Here is a 14,791-nt window from a genome sequence, read left to right as displayed (position 1 = left end):
GTGGAATCTATTCATTCTTTATCCCATCCCTTCCCAAAAAAAAAATTAACATGTTCTTTAAAAATTTGATTTTCAAATAATAATAATAATAATAATGATTTATATTATCTTTATTGACTAAATTGAGTAATTTAATATATGGTTGAAAACTTATAATTATAATTTAAGTTTTGTATATATTACATTTTACATTACTTATTATACACATACAAATATTAAAATGAAAAAATAAAATTATCAAATCACTTAAGTGACTCAATGGTCAAATGAAACCATAAACTTTGTAACCATGAGTGTTTGGGTTCAGATCTTCCCTTCCTTGAAGGGGTTTATATCAAGTCGAGTTCGACTCCAATGCTAGTTCTACCAAGGTTGATTCCACCAAAGTCAGTTCTCTAGGTTTGTTTGTGTAAGGTAAATCCCTAGACCTGGGAATTGACTTAGGTGGAGTTTGATTCAAGACCAGTTTGAGGTTGGCTCCATTCAGTTCCGAGTAGAATCTATTCATTTGCTAATCCCTACTGAAGACAACCATGCATCTCAAAATTTTAGCATCTCTCTCTTGCATGTACATAGGGGTGATCATAGGCAAGGCCCCGGCTGGGCTAGCAACCGTGAGATAAAGGGATATAGTCTAAACCTGGTCTAGATGTACACAAGCCCGGTCCAGCCTGGGCCTGATTCAAGACCTATATCATTTATGTATATAATATTAAATATATAATAATTTATATCATGTCATATAATATAAATATTTTATATAGTATATAATATAAACTATTATATGATAATATGAATTATTTGTATCATCCCTGCACGTACGTTCAAATTATAAGCCACCCAACCGACTCAGCAGACGTGATGATCCCCTGCATGTGTCTAAGACTGGCTTCTCATCACGATTACACAATCATATTGTGCAATTTCTTAAGAGAGAGAGAGCTGCCTTCGACTTTTTAATCTTATATTTGCTATAAATGAAATTATGCAAATCAAAGGAAAACTGCTGAAAAAGTCTCCGCGTGCCTATCATTAATAGCTTTTTTTCGATATTTTATATGTCAAACGGAAATAGGGTTATTCATAAAATATATATATATATATATATATATATATATATATATATATATATATATATATATAGTGCAAAAACTTATATTTTATATTATTTTTCATGTTTTTGTACTGTATATATTTGAATTTGTACTCTTTTCAAATTAAACTTATGTTGTGTTTGGTTGCAATGCAAATAAATTTGCAGGATGTAAAATCACAGCAGTGCAAATAATTTGAGTATAAATTTGACCTATTTTTGTTTCAAATTTTAACTTATTTTGTTTGATTGCAGTATAAATAAAGTAAATTAAGACATGAAGCAGAATAAAGTAAAATCCAAACCAAGATTTTGCATTTTTTACATTTGCACTTTTATGCATTTGTACTAGTAACTCAGTTTGGAAGGAATACAAGTGCAAATATGTACTGTGCAAAACCTTGTATTTTATATTATTTTGTATATATTTATACTGTACATATTTATATTTATATTTTTTCTAAACTGAATCAGTATAAATAAAATTGCATTACAACCAAATTTGTATTGATTGCTTGTTCACATTGTTAAGATGTTAACACCCAAAGTCCTGTATCAACATTCGTTCATTCAATGTTTCACCACTCTTGTATTCAGACTAATTGGAATGGTATGAAACTGTCACATAATATTGAGTGCCTGTTTGGAAATAGGATTGCAAGTTGGTGCCAAGGCCCTCGAGCCCTCGGGCTGGATCCATTCAAATTTTTACAAATGGTCATCCTGCACCCATTCAAGTTGCGCCCCTAATTAGACCTCTGGCTTTTCGAGGCAGGCTCCACAAGAACAGTCTATATATTATGTTTGGTGAAAAACCCAGAGAGCCCAAATTGATTACCAGTTAATCATTTGAAGGGCTGTCTGCCTCAACCTCTTTGAATATTCAGAATTCTTTAAAGCAGCTGAACCAGCTTAGCTGAATGTTCAACTCAACTCTCCTAAATGGGCCCTAGTGCCGCGAGGCATGCGTTGGCGGCCTAGATGATTCAATGAATTCAGCCCACGCCTATATTAAGTGCACCATGAAGGCATGGGCTGCACAAATTTAGGGTAGGTGCACGCTGCCATAAGGACTATAAAGAAATCAGTCCTCTTCTAACCAAGTCTCTTGATGGAAATTTTGAAAGCTTCAATGACCATGCATTAAATGGCAAATGTTTTCTGTATTTTCTCCAACGATAAAGTTGTTAAATGTTTGATAAGAAAGAAAGCTACGTCATCTTGGAAATGGATTTGCACATTCAAGGTTTTCAAAACTGAACCAGACAACGAATTGATCAGGGATTTGGTTTCTGGGTTGAATGATCCCACCATTTAAACCGAATAGACAGTCCATTCTAACAAAAAAATTAAAAAAGGTCAAAACCATTGGACAGTTAGAATGGTTCGACAGCCTGGGTCAACGGTTTGCTGACCAAATCAACATTTTTTGGTGATATAACAGTTCTGGGGTAAAATGGAATCAGTCACCTGACCGTTCTTGGTTTCTCTGGTCCGACTTTCCAATCCGGTCCGGTTTTAAAAACCATGACACATACGGCTACATTTAGTGGCATGCATGTTTTACAAAAAGAAAATGAATGATTTTCTTAGACAATGATATCCAATAAGAAACGGAATCATTTATTTGGATAATGTTTGGCATAACATGGAAAACAAATAGAGCTTCAACTTTGGCTTGGGTGAGCCCGAACTTAGGGTTGGGGCATTGGGCCAGGATGGCCCAACCAACCTAGCCAGGCGCCCTGGCCCATAGAAACTTGAGTGGGCCTAGGCCAAACAATGTTAGTTGCATGGATTTGCCAAAAGGCCATTCTGTCATGATCCAACAGGAGTTGAACAATTTTTTGCGTGTATCCTTCAAGAGTAAAAGAAGTTAGACCCAGCTATTTTGCACAAAAAGCCCATCTCTAAAAGCAATAGCCTTCACCTCCTCTGCTGTGAGGCCTCTGCTCATATGACTTTTAGCAAGAGCCGATATGCAAACTAACCAATCTTAACCCTTTGTGAGGTGTGGATTTAACATATGGACTAATTCACTGGGCCCGGCCTGAGCCCAATGTATTGGATTGCGTTGTGAGGGTTTGCATTGAAGTGCATCAAATCAAAGAAATCTTTCGGGTTAATTTGTTTACCAGCTTAAACCATGGATACCATTTCAACAAACGAATTGATTTTCCTTCAACGGTTGTAACTAGGGCCGAAACCCGATTAAGAATTTCAACTACATTGACTTAGGTTAGGGTTTAGAAACATTGAAAGTTTGACAAGTTCCTAACTCAATCCGATCTAATTCAACTCAAAGTTGTTGAGAAATTGATAGAATGAATCGTCAGACATGTGATTACGTTGATTGGAGTTTTCCAAATGAAAACTTCCCAATTAATGCCCACTTGAATGGTTAAGAGGTTTTCTCTATTTTCTAAATGCCCACTTCTAGCAAGCAAGGTTCAAAGTTTTGGAAATGCAATGTATATTGGAGAGCCAATTTTAAGAGATATATCGAAATACGTTTTGGATATGCATGGATATAAACGAAAAATTAAGATACGCATAGAAACACCAAGAAACTCATATAAATCCTAAAAAACTATATTAAAAATAAAAAATATGAGTTTTATATGATTATAAATAAGTTATTTAAACATAAAAAACCATATTTCAATGATTTATACAAAGTGTGAAATATCAAGACATAATTAGAAATCATTGAAAAATGATGGAAGAATTAAAATGTGTGTATATACACATTTACCTTAGTTTTTAAAGAATCAATAAATGCAAACCAGACAAAACCAGCCAGTTGGGCCAGTTGGGCCAGTTGGACCGTGACTCAGGCCCCTAGTCAGTTCAGTTATACCCCCAAAACCGGGTTTGGTAAAAAATTGGTCAAAACTGCTGACTCAGCTAGTCAAATTGGAAAACCAATGAATCAGTCCCAGTTTTAGAAAATCGGATTTTTTTTAATTAGCACATAAATACAAACTTTTAAAGGCCATAACTTTTTTCTCATATGTTTGGTTGGGGTGCTCTTGTTTGCCTATGTTTTTTTTTTTTTTTGGCTCTTTTCTAGATACCTTATAAAAATATGAAATTAAGATAAAAATATATGTTATAGAAGAATACAATTATATATTTTGAATATATTATAATATAATATATGGTTTATAATATTATTTATATATGTCATCACATTTTGACTGATCGGATTGAACCTCTAACCTATGAACCTCTCATTTTTCCAGGTCTATGTCTAGTCCAATTATCTGAACATTAATATTTATTATATATATTTTAATAATGAATTTTAGCTTTTATTGATAGTCATCCACTAAAAGGAGAATTTAATTAAGACTTCAAATACATATTAATATGACAAACAGTTAGGGTATGTCATAGTGGTGAACTTGTAGTCATTACAAGCTAATGACTAGGGCATGGTTTTTAAAACCGACCCAGAGACCGAATCGGTTAGGGGTTTGGTTACTGGGTCGAACGGTCCGACCGTTCAACCTTAACAATCGGCCCATTCCGATAAAAAATTAAAAAATAAAAAACAGTCAAAACCATTCGAACGGTTAACCGCCTGGGTCAGCGGTTTATTGACCAAAATCAACAGTTTTTTGACAAATCCCGATTTTGGAGAAGAACGGAACCAATCACCTGACTGGCTCCCAGTTTTTCTGATCCGACTGTCCGGTCTAGTCCAATTTTGAAAACCATGGACTAGGGTTTCAAATCCCTTTTTCCCTTCTTTGTAATTTTTAATGGAAAAATTTAGTGGTATGTCAAGTTAGTACAAGGCTACAAGCTAATGACGGGGAGGGGGTGCCCCGCCCCGTTGCCATCCCTAGTTATGGGAAAGAAAATAAAGGGGTGGTAGACTTTAGTATTTGTGCTGAGTCGTTAGAGTCCATGTAATGCGTCCAAGTTAGTCCATGTTAATTTGTTATAAGGAGAGAGTGGTTGCATTGAGTTGGGAGACATGGCTTATGGATGGGGTTAAATCTATAGGAGTTAATTATAAAGTGAGTCAGTAGAAGTAATTTTCCTCTTAATTAAATTATGATGAAAACTATCCTTATTAATTGAGAGTTATTTCTTTGGAGGTTTTCATCTCTTTTAAAATAAACGGAATTCACGTTATGTCTTACTTGGGATCGTAACAATACCATCTAAGAGTTTTCACTAAAACCAATCGGACTTCACTGTATCAATAAAATCCAAATAATACATTACAAGAAAAATGGTCTAAGCCGGCGGTCGCAAAACTGCCAGAATAGACCTAAAGACCACCGGTTTATTCTACTCTCTTGAATAATCCCCCATTTTCTCTCTCCGTTGTCTTGTTCTCAAGGAATCCCCCTTCTCTCTCAAATCGGTTCCCCCTATTGAATGGTTATGCGGGTGTATTTATAGGCAATGGGGGTGTTTGGTATTTTGCTAATATGTAGTTTTTGGGGCTATCTTTGGTAAGTTGGTAATTTGGTGGGTTTAAGCGTAGCTTGGTAATTTTGCGAGTATGTATGACTCCCATCTAAGAGAGAGGGATAAGAAAGGGTATCTATGTGGTTGGGATTTATTCCGGGGATGATGTAAAGGATTAAGTTAAGTAATGGCCTTCAAGTATAGACCAATGTGACTTCATAAAATAGAATCTCTATTTGTTTTGGGGATTAGAAGGGGGTATTTTTAGATACTTTTGGTGGTCTTGTGTTTTAGGGTTTCTAAGTTCATTGGTAAATTCTAATTGGTTTAAATATACTAGAAATTGAAAGAACTAGTGAGGAAGATAGGGATTGATTTTGGCAGGAGAATGGTAGATCTTGATTGGATTATTGATGTGTAAATGTGTAGTTTTAGGTATTGGAGATTTCAGTTAGTTGGGGAGATTGAAATGGAATATTTGGTTAACGGGTAAAGAAAAATTGGAATCTGGATATAAAATTTGGTGAGGTTACATATTTTAGGGTTCTGAACAAGATGGTTACTCTGATTTCTTGGGAATTCAGGTATAAGGTGTGGTTTCCTAAGGTTTTCAAATGTTCTATGGTGATCTAAGTAATCCGATCAAGTATTTGGGGGTGTGAAAGATGGTGTTCAGGCATGTCTATGGTCAAATCTCAATTCTTTTAGGAAATTTGGAGAGCTTTGGTATGTTTCCTAATTGACAATGTATTTTGTAAGGTAAAGGGGGAGGACTGAACAAAAAATCGAATGTTGATAATGATGAATATATAATATTAGATATATGCCTAATTTTTCTTATAAAAATTTTATATTTTCTCAATTTTTTTTGTATTCTTATCTTTTTTTTATTATTTATTATTTAATTATGATGTCAAGAATTAACACATTTAACTTGAAAGGTTGAACTATTGACTTACCACCAAGTAGAAAAATAATTTCATTTCTGGGTTTGTTTTAATTGTTTTTACATTTCCATAATCAATAAAAATAATTCTTATTTATAATAGTTATTTTTTCTTAATATGATTTATATAAAATATTTGTGATGTATCCTGATTTTTCTATGCTTTTTTTTTATTTTTTATTTTTGTATTCATTTCTTTTTAAAAAACATGAGTGTTGTATTATTAAAGGTATTGAATTTAGATTTAACTAGTAGATGTATTAGTGAGAAAATAAATACCTTAAAAAACCCATTAAAAAAAATAAGTAATCAAAGCATGGCAAAGTTGGATTTAAATTTTGTATTTCAATTTTATTATTAAAAAAATACTTCTTATTTAACATACTTATTTTATTTAATAAGAAAAATATATAATATTAGAGAAGTGCATAAATTTTATGGACAATTTTTTTATATTTTCTATATTTGTTTTTCGTTCTATCTATTTTTTTGAGTTTTTATTATATGATTATGACATCATGACATATTTGACTTGAAAGAAAAAGTGGTCTCACTTTTAGGCAATTTTAAATGTTCTAGTGCATTTCTGTTATTAATTCTAAAAATATTATTTTTCTAGCAAACTTATCCTTGTTCAGTTTGATAATTTTATAATATCTTAGATATGTCAAAATTTTCTATAATTTTCATGATTTTGTAATTTTTTATATATGTTTGTATATTAATTTTTATTATTTAATTATTGAATTGTTGGTTGACAAATTTTACCTAAATGATTCAACCATCATGGTAATACGTTAGGCTGAGTTTAAGTTCAACCCAAGCCCAACCCACACTAAGTCAAGCATGATCTGTGCAACATAGGTCCAACCCACACTAAAATTTGATGCAATTATGTGTGCCAATCCAATGACACACACACACACACACATAGGCCTAAATTGGGCTACCTAAAGGCTAGGCTTGGGACCAACCTAAAAAACACAAAAACAAAAACTTTTGAGCCTACGCCAAGGTGCAGCTTAACAACAAAAAATCCAAGCTAACCTATCTAAAATTGCAAGTTGGGTCAATTTAGATAGAGTTAAGCTTGCCCAATTTGCATCCCTATGAACCATTGACCACCAATTAGATGCAAAATCAATTTTCTTTTCAAGTTAATTTAATTTTTTATTCTATTTCTATCATTAATAAAAATAATTCTTATTTATCACACTTATTTTTATTGAATATGATCAATACATAAATATTGGAGATGCACCCAAATGTTTTTTTCCATATTTATTTTTAGTAATTTTGTCTCTATTTAAAAAAATAAAATTATTTAATTATGACATAATGGGCTATCCCATTTGACCTATAAGGTTGAACCATTGATCGACGACTTGAATAGAAAAATGGTTTCATTTCTATGTCAGTTTTAAATCTCTATCATTTCCATAATTAATAGAATATTTCTTGTTTATCATACTTATTATTATTTTATATAATATAGAAATGCACCTAAAATTTTACACAAAAAATTGTAACCTTTGTAATTTTATATTTTTATTTACTTTTAATGAGTCATTTTTAGTTTATTTTATAAATAATATTTAATATTTTGATCATTGAGACTAACTTGTTAATGGCATTCATGAATTACCAAATATATAAATCTGATGGATAAAATTTGGTTAGTATTTGAATATTAATGAATCAAATGAGGATTACCTAGTATACATCAAAATCAAGTCCATCCATTTACAACCCTACTTCACCTATACTTGGTGTGATAACTTCAAGGCAACATATATCACATGGCCAACCCCATTATTTATAATATTTAGGGTCCGTTTGGTTCATAGTCGGAATCGGAATCAAAATCCTCTAAAGTCGGAATTGGAATGGTCCATTCTCATAGTCTGTTTGGTTCAGATAGGAATAGGAATGGGAATTAAAATCAGCAGGAATGGGATTTCATTCCCAAGGGAAGGGAAGGGAATGGTTATTCCCTCAAATGGGGGAGTGCCATTCCAGCAGGAATGGGAATGGATTCCAATTAACATTTGGAACCGGAATAGTCATTTCGATTCCAATTCCAGACCCCTATTCCTGCAAACCAATCGGACCCTTAGTATCATGGTGTTGCATAATTATTGTGTTTGTACTTGATTTAACTGTTTTAAATCAGAAGGATCGAGTGTTGTGCAGGATTTACAATGTATAATTGTTTATAATGGTATTTCCTCCAAAAATCAATTTCTTCATAACCTAACCTAAGAAAAAGGATAATTAAAAATCAAATCAAATAGGATTTTGATTTGGTAAAGTGAAAACACCTATGTGGTGCTTACATAGCATTTAAACGACTCTGCAACTCCTATGCAACACTATGATGCCAAACACTACCTTAGATTGCCTTTCATTTAGCCCAAAAAGAGCCCCCTCCATAAAATAGTTAAATGTCCAATACACCTTGAAGAAAGATCAGGTATGATCAATATCTGCACCAGGACTTGGCTTAGCCAGATTTGGTGTTCATGTCAATTTGAAGCCTTCTACCAGCCCCTGAAAAGAGAAGACTTAAGTATATCTATAATGCCCCAGTAAATCTATAAATCCTATCAATAATACCATTTATCATTTATCACTGCACATGTGATCATTTTATTGTAAGCCTTCTATCATAAATACAATACTCAAAACCTCACTTGAGACTTGAACAAGTACATTCAGAATTCAACTATTATGGCAGAAACTGCAGTGTCCCTAGACTAACCAAGTAGAGCAATTTATGTGGATTTGTCCTAGAACGACCAAACCCTCTAAGTTCATTCACTAAGTCATTTAATAGTCCAACCATCCGTGACATGCCACTTTCATTTTCATTATTATTCAACCTACGTTTAACCTGTGCTAATTAATTAATCCATACACTGCTAATTCTATTATTCAAATATTATAGTGTTTTTTCTTTGAATTTAAAGGGAAAAAATGTTGTACTATATTTTAAAAGCTCCTTTTGCTTGCAGTGTGGATATATTTCATTTGCATTGGTGTAAATGAATAGGAGTGCAAGTGGGTTGAGTGTAAATCTTGGTTAATTTACTTTTGCTTCAGATTAATTTGGCTTTGTTTTATTTGTTATTTGCAAGAAGTATAACCATGCGCTCCCCACCTTATATGAAAGAGAATGGAGATGGAGGTTATGAATTGGTGTCATCCCCAATTTATATGAAAGAGACTCAAGGTAGGAGGAAAGTGGTGTAACTTTTACATCAATTTTTTAGATGCAATGCAAAATTTGCAATATCAATGAGAACAAATAAGACAAAAATGAAGTGTGTGTATATATAATATATATATATATTGCATCAGATAAAAGTATAAAATACAAATCATAATTGCCAACAAACAGATGCAAAACTGAATTGGGTTCAAAATTTTATCCACTTCAGATTTGCACTGCAAACAAAATGTAAAGAGTTCATTCAAGTTCAAATACATAGTGAAAGGAAAATAAGCATGCTAGTGATCAATATGCATAAGATAAGTTCACAAGTGTTTTTCTGAATCCGGATGGGCCAGAGACAAAAATCATGCACAGCAGGCTGGACAATCTATCATGAGTGGAAATGCCAATATCAGTGTTCTGTATGCATAAAGTATGTGTTTGGTTCCTGTAATGTTTTTTTCATTCAACAGTTTTACCTTATTTGTTTGCAAAATCCACAAAGGTAATAATTATAACTGTTTATGACAATTAGGCACCACATCAGCTTAACAGTGAAAAAGACGTCTAACCATTTGAACAAGCTTTAAAAAATAACTTTCTCAAATGACAGGCATGCACAGAAAGGGAAGTCACCTTTTGCTATTCTCCATGCATACAACAATACATGAAATGAAAATTTCTGAAGTGGCACCTATGTGGCAACGTTGAATAAATGTCCAAAAACCTAAACACCCTCATATTGTGGGCCCATTTATACCAAACACTGAATTATTCACTTGTGATAGATTGTGATAGATTGCCCAGCCCGCTGTGTACATGATTTTGTCTCCAGCCAATGGTCCCTTTTTTTTCTAATAAATACGCTATCATGCTGTTGATCCCTTGTTTGAAACCAGCATTTGAATAAAAGTGTAGGACCCGTAGTCATATGAGACTAAAACACTGACTAGACTAAGTAAGTAGATCCTAATTAAGTTTCAACACTCATATAAAAACTTGTCAAACATTGAAAATTTGAGAAATATATATCAACCCTTTGAGCAATGCCAAAAAGAGGAAACAAATTCAAGGGACCCACAGTCCCAAGTATTTAAAAGAAATTTGAATCTAATAAGCAACGTTATTTAGTAGAAATTAAAACCAGATCTGATTAATTAAGCAACATAAATTGAAGATAAACTAATTATGCATCATGTAAATATATATATCCCTGGATCTGTTTATACAAAATTTTGTGGAACTGCCCTTCACTGCATTAAGGTTATTGAAGCGGCTTACCACAAGCGGGGAGAGACTCAGCAGCAACCCATTTGCTGGCACTAGAGCTACCAGCAGCTTCCCCATCCCCAAGTACCAAAGAAGACCCATTAGGCTGAGCCATTGGGCTCTCTTTACTCATGAATGATGTAATGGCAGCAGCAACAGCGACCCTGAACTTGGGATCCGAAGCAATAGAACTGACGTTTTCAGCTAAAGACGACTTCTCTTCTTCCGTCTTCCAGTCGCCCTTATCCACTCCTAGAAGGCTACCCAGTTCGTTGCTTATTGACAGACCACCATATGAACCAGCTTTATGATGATGATGGCCTGAGTTACTAGACATCCATGGGTAAATCAGCTGTGGCTGTGAATGTGAAGAACCAGCAAAGGAGAATTGTTGTGAGTTGTTGGTAAGATCAAGAACAATCCCTTTAGAGTGGTCGCTAGCGTTTATGATGTTGCTGAAGGTTGATGAAGAATGAGGAGGAGGGCTTATTGAATGAGGACCGCGGTAAGAAATGGGTGTCTGTGCATCACTGATGATGCCATCTGCAACGACAGGAGTACCTGAATTTACTCCTGACAGTAACATAAAGGTCGCCGCTGTGGACGTCGTCGACGCCATTGCAGTTGCACCGACGGGTAATGGATGGTTGTGAGTTCCTTCGTATGTTGTTATGAGTATGGACATGTCTTCTAGGCATCTTTGAACCTGATCAGAACAGTGATAAGATGGAACAGGACTCAATTTGTGGGTTCGAATTTCCTTCTGCAGTAGTTGCTTCAGTTGATTGCAATAAAGGGTGGAAAGAATTAAAACTAGAGTTAGTGAAGTTTGGGTTGCCAAATACCTGCTTTCTCACTGGGCAGCCTGGAGCCACTGTGCAACGATAGTAGGCTCTTGGGCAAGGGTTTCCTTTCGCAACTTTCTGCCCATATTTCCTCCATTGGCAACCATCGTTCATCTACATCAGTTTAATAATTAATTTCAAGATTTTTTTGCATTTGATCTGATCAGTATTGCAATTAAGTTAGAGGGAATTTTGTACTATTTTTATTTTTTTCTATTTCAATTTCAACTCAACTCACAGTGGGTGCTTGACATCTTGCTCTGACTGAAACCCTTGGTTTTTTGTTGGGTGGGTTAGGAGGATAGCTTGTGATCCCCGGCAATTGGGTCGTCCTGGGAAGCTTGTTTATTGGTTCCATGCTTTTCCTCTCTTCTGTAGACTCATCTCTTCCCCGTTGCTGCACATGAGATCCCATGCTCAAGGTCAATCCTAATTCCCCATCTTCTTCGCCACTGTCAGCTTCAGATGTTAACTGGGTTCCTTGATTATTGTTATTTTTTTCGATTTCAGGCTCCTGTTTCGATGCTTGAATTGTTTTGGGACCTCCGCGGAGTGACAGAAAGATCTGAGGGTCCTATAGATCAAACGAAGAAAATTATCATAAAACAATTCAAAGAAATCTACAGAATTAATTAGACTAAAGAAGAGTGGGCTTACGTACTTGTTTTGTGTCATTCTGTTGGATGACTGCAAGTTTCATCTGAAGGTCATAGTAATCTTTCATGGTCTGTTCAACCACCTTCCTCAACTGTTTGTTTTCCTCTTTCATGCGGTCCATTTCCATCTGTAGCACAGATAGCTGAATTCAAAATGGCAGTTAATTAGTCTTTTCAAATGAAAAGAAGCAAAATACATGCACATGGACACACAGACACGCATACAAAAATCTATAGTCACAGAAAGAGAGAGAGAGAGAGAGATGATATGATTTGTTGTTTTGCACCTCTAATGTCTAAATTTTCTTACCTTTTCTATCTTTAAATTGTTTCCCTGCAAGAGATTTTCTGGCGATGCATCATCTTGATCTTCTTCCCTCTTTTCTGCTTCTTCTATTCCATCGTCATGGTGCAATTTGCCTTCTTGATCATCTAGTGATATTTCGTGTTGCTTTTCTTCATCTTGGCCTTCTAACTTCAGAGACAGATCAATTTGCATTGCCCTCTCTTCCATCACCATTAATGGAAATAAGTTGCAGACCCCTCTCTTTCTTTCTCTCTTCCTCTCAGAGTGCTGCTTTTGAGGCACCAAAGTCAATTCCCATCTCTTAAGACGTATTATTAGACACACAAGGACGCATCTAAGTCTTGACTTTAATTGGCATTAAAATAATAGCAATAAATAAACAGTACAAATAAAAAAATAATAAAGTATAATCTCATAAACAGTACATATAAAACCCAAAAAACAACTGGCCAAGTTTGGATCCTCAATGCCTAACAAAGAAGACCTTTGAATTACCCCATTTTACCCACCAACACCATTCTATATATGTTTCAAGGTTTAAATAACAAAGTTCAAAAGGGAATATATAAAATGGAAAAACATGGTAAACTAGATGGACAGCCATGGAAATTGCAAGCTCATATCGTCCTTTTTTTTTTTCAATTTAATTTCAATAGAAAAATAAAAACCAATTTTGTAATATATTGATCACTATAGAATTTTCATTTCATTAACAGCTCTGAAATGGCTATAACAAATATTTAATGGCACTAAAATGACCATCCATCTTTCCATCAAACTACATTAAAAATTGAATGGTTCTAAATTTAATATGAAGCCCATTATAACAAAAGAATATTATGGCATCATGCTAACTCTCAAATTATTATACCCTTTACTGATTATAAAGGACCATATTCAAAAAGCAAAATATATATCCCAATCTTAATACAACTATCTATAATTCAGTTTCTCTAGAAATAGTTGACAAGTAATTACCAGAGCTATTACTATTAGAAGTAGAAATTCAAAAGAAGGTTCATGGTCGTTAGGTCCTTTGAATAAGGTGCAACAACCAAAAATAAAGCCCAAGTGGTCCATTAATATTCTCATAATTATTAATTCTTTTAGGGAATTAATATTCAACTTTATAATCAGTTATGGTGATTGTTGTATAATTAATTATTCACTGAACCTTATTAATACAAAATTTTAATTTAGTTTGTTAAGTTGGACAAGGATATACCATAATCAAATTCAATTAGGTTTGTTTGGGTAGGTTTGACCGTGGGGAATATGCTACAGAAACTCGAGTTACGACACTCAGACCAATAAGAACATACACGTAACAGAAAAGGACAAAAGGTAAGCCCTTTTATTGTCCAAAATGACCCTATATTTTGTCCTTTTGACAAAGGCACTGACCAAAGGGCCCATGTGGATTTTCAAAACTCGAGTTTGTTTAGAATTCCCTAATGAGAAATTAAATAAAATAAAAGAATTCTGTGTGACCTCATCTTGGTAATACGAGCCCTGTACGAAATCCCAAAACAAGAGAGCTTTGGGATCAGATCTTGAATATGTCGACCAGAACCAGAAGACTCCCCAACCCTCTATTCTACTCTTTTTTTATTAGAAACCCATTAAAATATTTATATAATAAATAAATCAAGTTAAAGTATTCTTTACACTAAATTTTACTCTCTGAGAGTTTCTTGCAGTCTAATATATTGTTTAAGAATTTCCACCTTTGAAAACCTCTCAAAGTTGTTGTAAAACTGCAAATTCTTTCTTTCTCTTCCGAAATTCATTAAAAGCTAACTGATGATTCATTTTGCTATTTTTCTCGTTTTCTCTGTGCATTAGTTTCTAAAAGGATATTATCGAGAGTGTGACTCTCAGGAAGGAACTACTGTCTGTTGGCATGGAAGAATACATTACATCGGTTATCAGTTTGTGACCGTCCGATAAATATATTATATATATGATGATAACACCACTAACAGAAAATTGGTTTATTTTTCAATATATATATTGTCATGTTTGTATGTATG

The 14,791-nt window shown here is 33.9% G+C and overlaps 1 protein-coding gene across 1 annotated transcript; it reads right to left on the bottom strand.

Moving 5' to 3' along the window:
* Positions 1–8,743: 8,743 nt before the first annotated feature.
* On the bottom strand, positions 8,744–13,035 carry LOC148852293 (WRKY transcription factor 72A-like). The gene is made up of 6 exons (XM_088947477.1): positions 12,762–13,035; positions 12,457–12,594; positions 12,034–12,369; positions 11,796–11,909; positions 10,963–11,656; positions 8,744–9,017 (listed from the first exon to the last, which is right to left on the bottom strand). Exons 1-6 carry the CDS (start codon positions 12,969–12,971, stop codon positions 8,971–8,973), a joined length of 1,539 nt encoding a protein of 512 aa, XP_088803603.1. The 5' UTR covers positions 12,972–13,035; the 3' UTR covers positions 8,744–8,970.
* Between the last annotated feature and the right edge of the window lie 1,756 nt (positions 13,036–14,791).

The sequence above is a fragment of the Nelumbo lutea genome, chromosome 5 (genome assembly GCF_056320005.1).
Source record: "Nelumbo lutea isolate HS-2025 chromosome 5, American lotus-T2T, whole genome shotgun sequence".
NCBI lineage: Eukaryota > Viridiplantae > Streptophyta > Magnoliopsida > Proteales > Nelumbonaceae > Nelumbo > Nelumbo lutea.
This window is presented reverse-complemented; position numbering and strand designations above follow the sequence as displayed.

What these genes read in the sequence shown, in the direction of transcription:
- LOC148852293 (XM_088947477.1), bottom strand. Translation starts at nt 12,971, where the DNA reads ATGGTGATGGAAGAGAGGGCAATGCAAATTGATCTGTCTCTGAAGTTA. An exon ending in ACAATTTAAAGATAGAAAAG is followed by an intron (nt 12,595 to 12,761) that starts GTAAGAAAATTT and finishes TTTTGAATTCAG; the next exon opens with CTATCTGTGCTACAGATGGA. An exon ending in CAAGATGTCAAGCACCCACT is followed by an intron (nt 11,910 to 12,033) that starts GTGAGTTGAGTT and finishes AAACTGATGTAG; the next exon opens with ATGAACGATGGTTGCCAATG.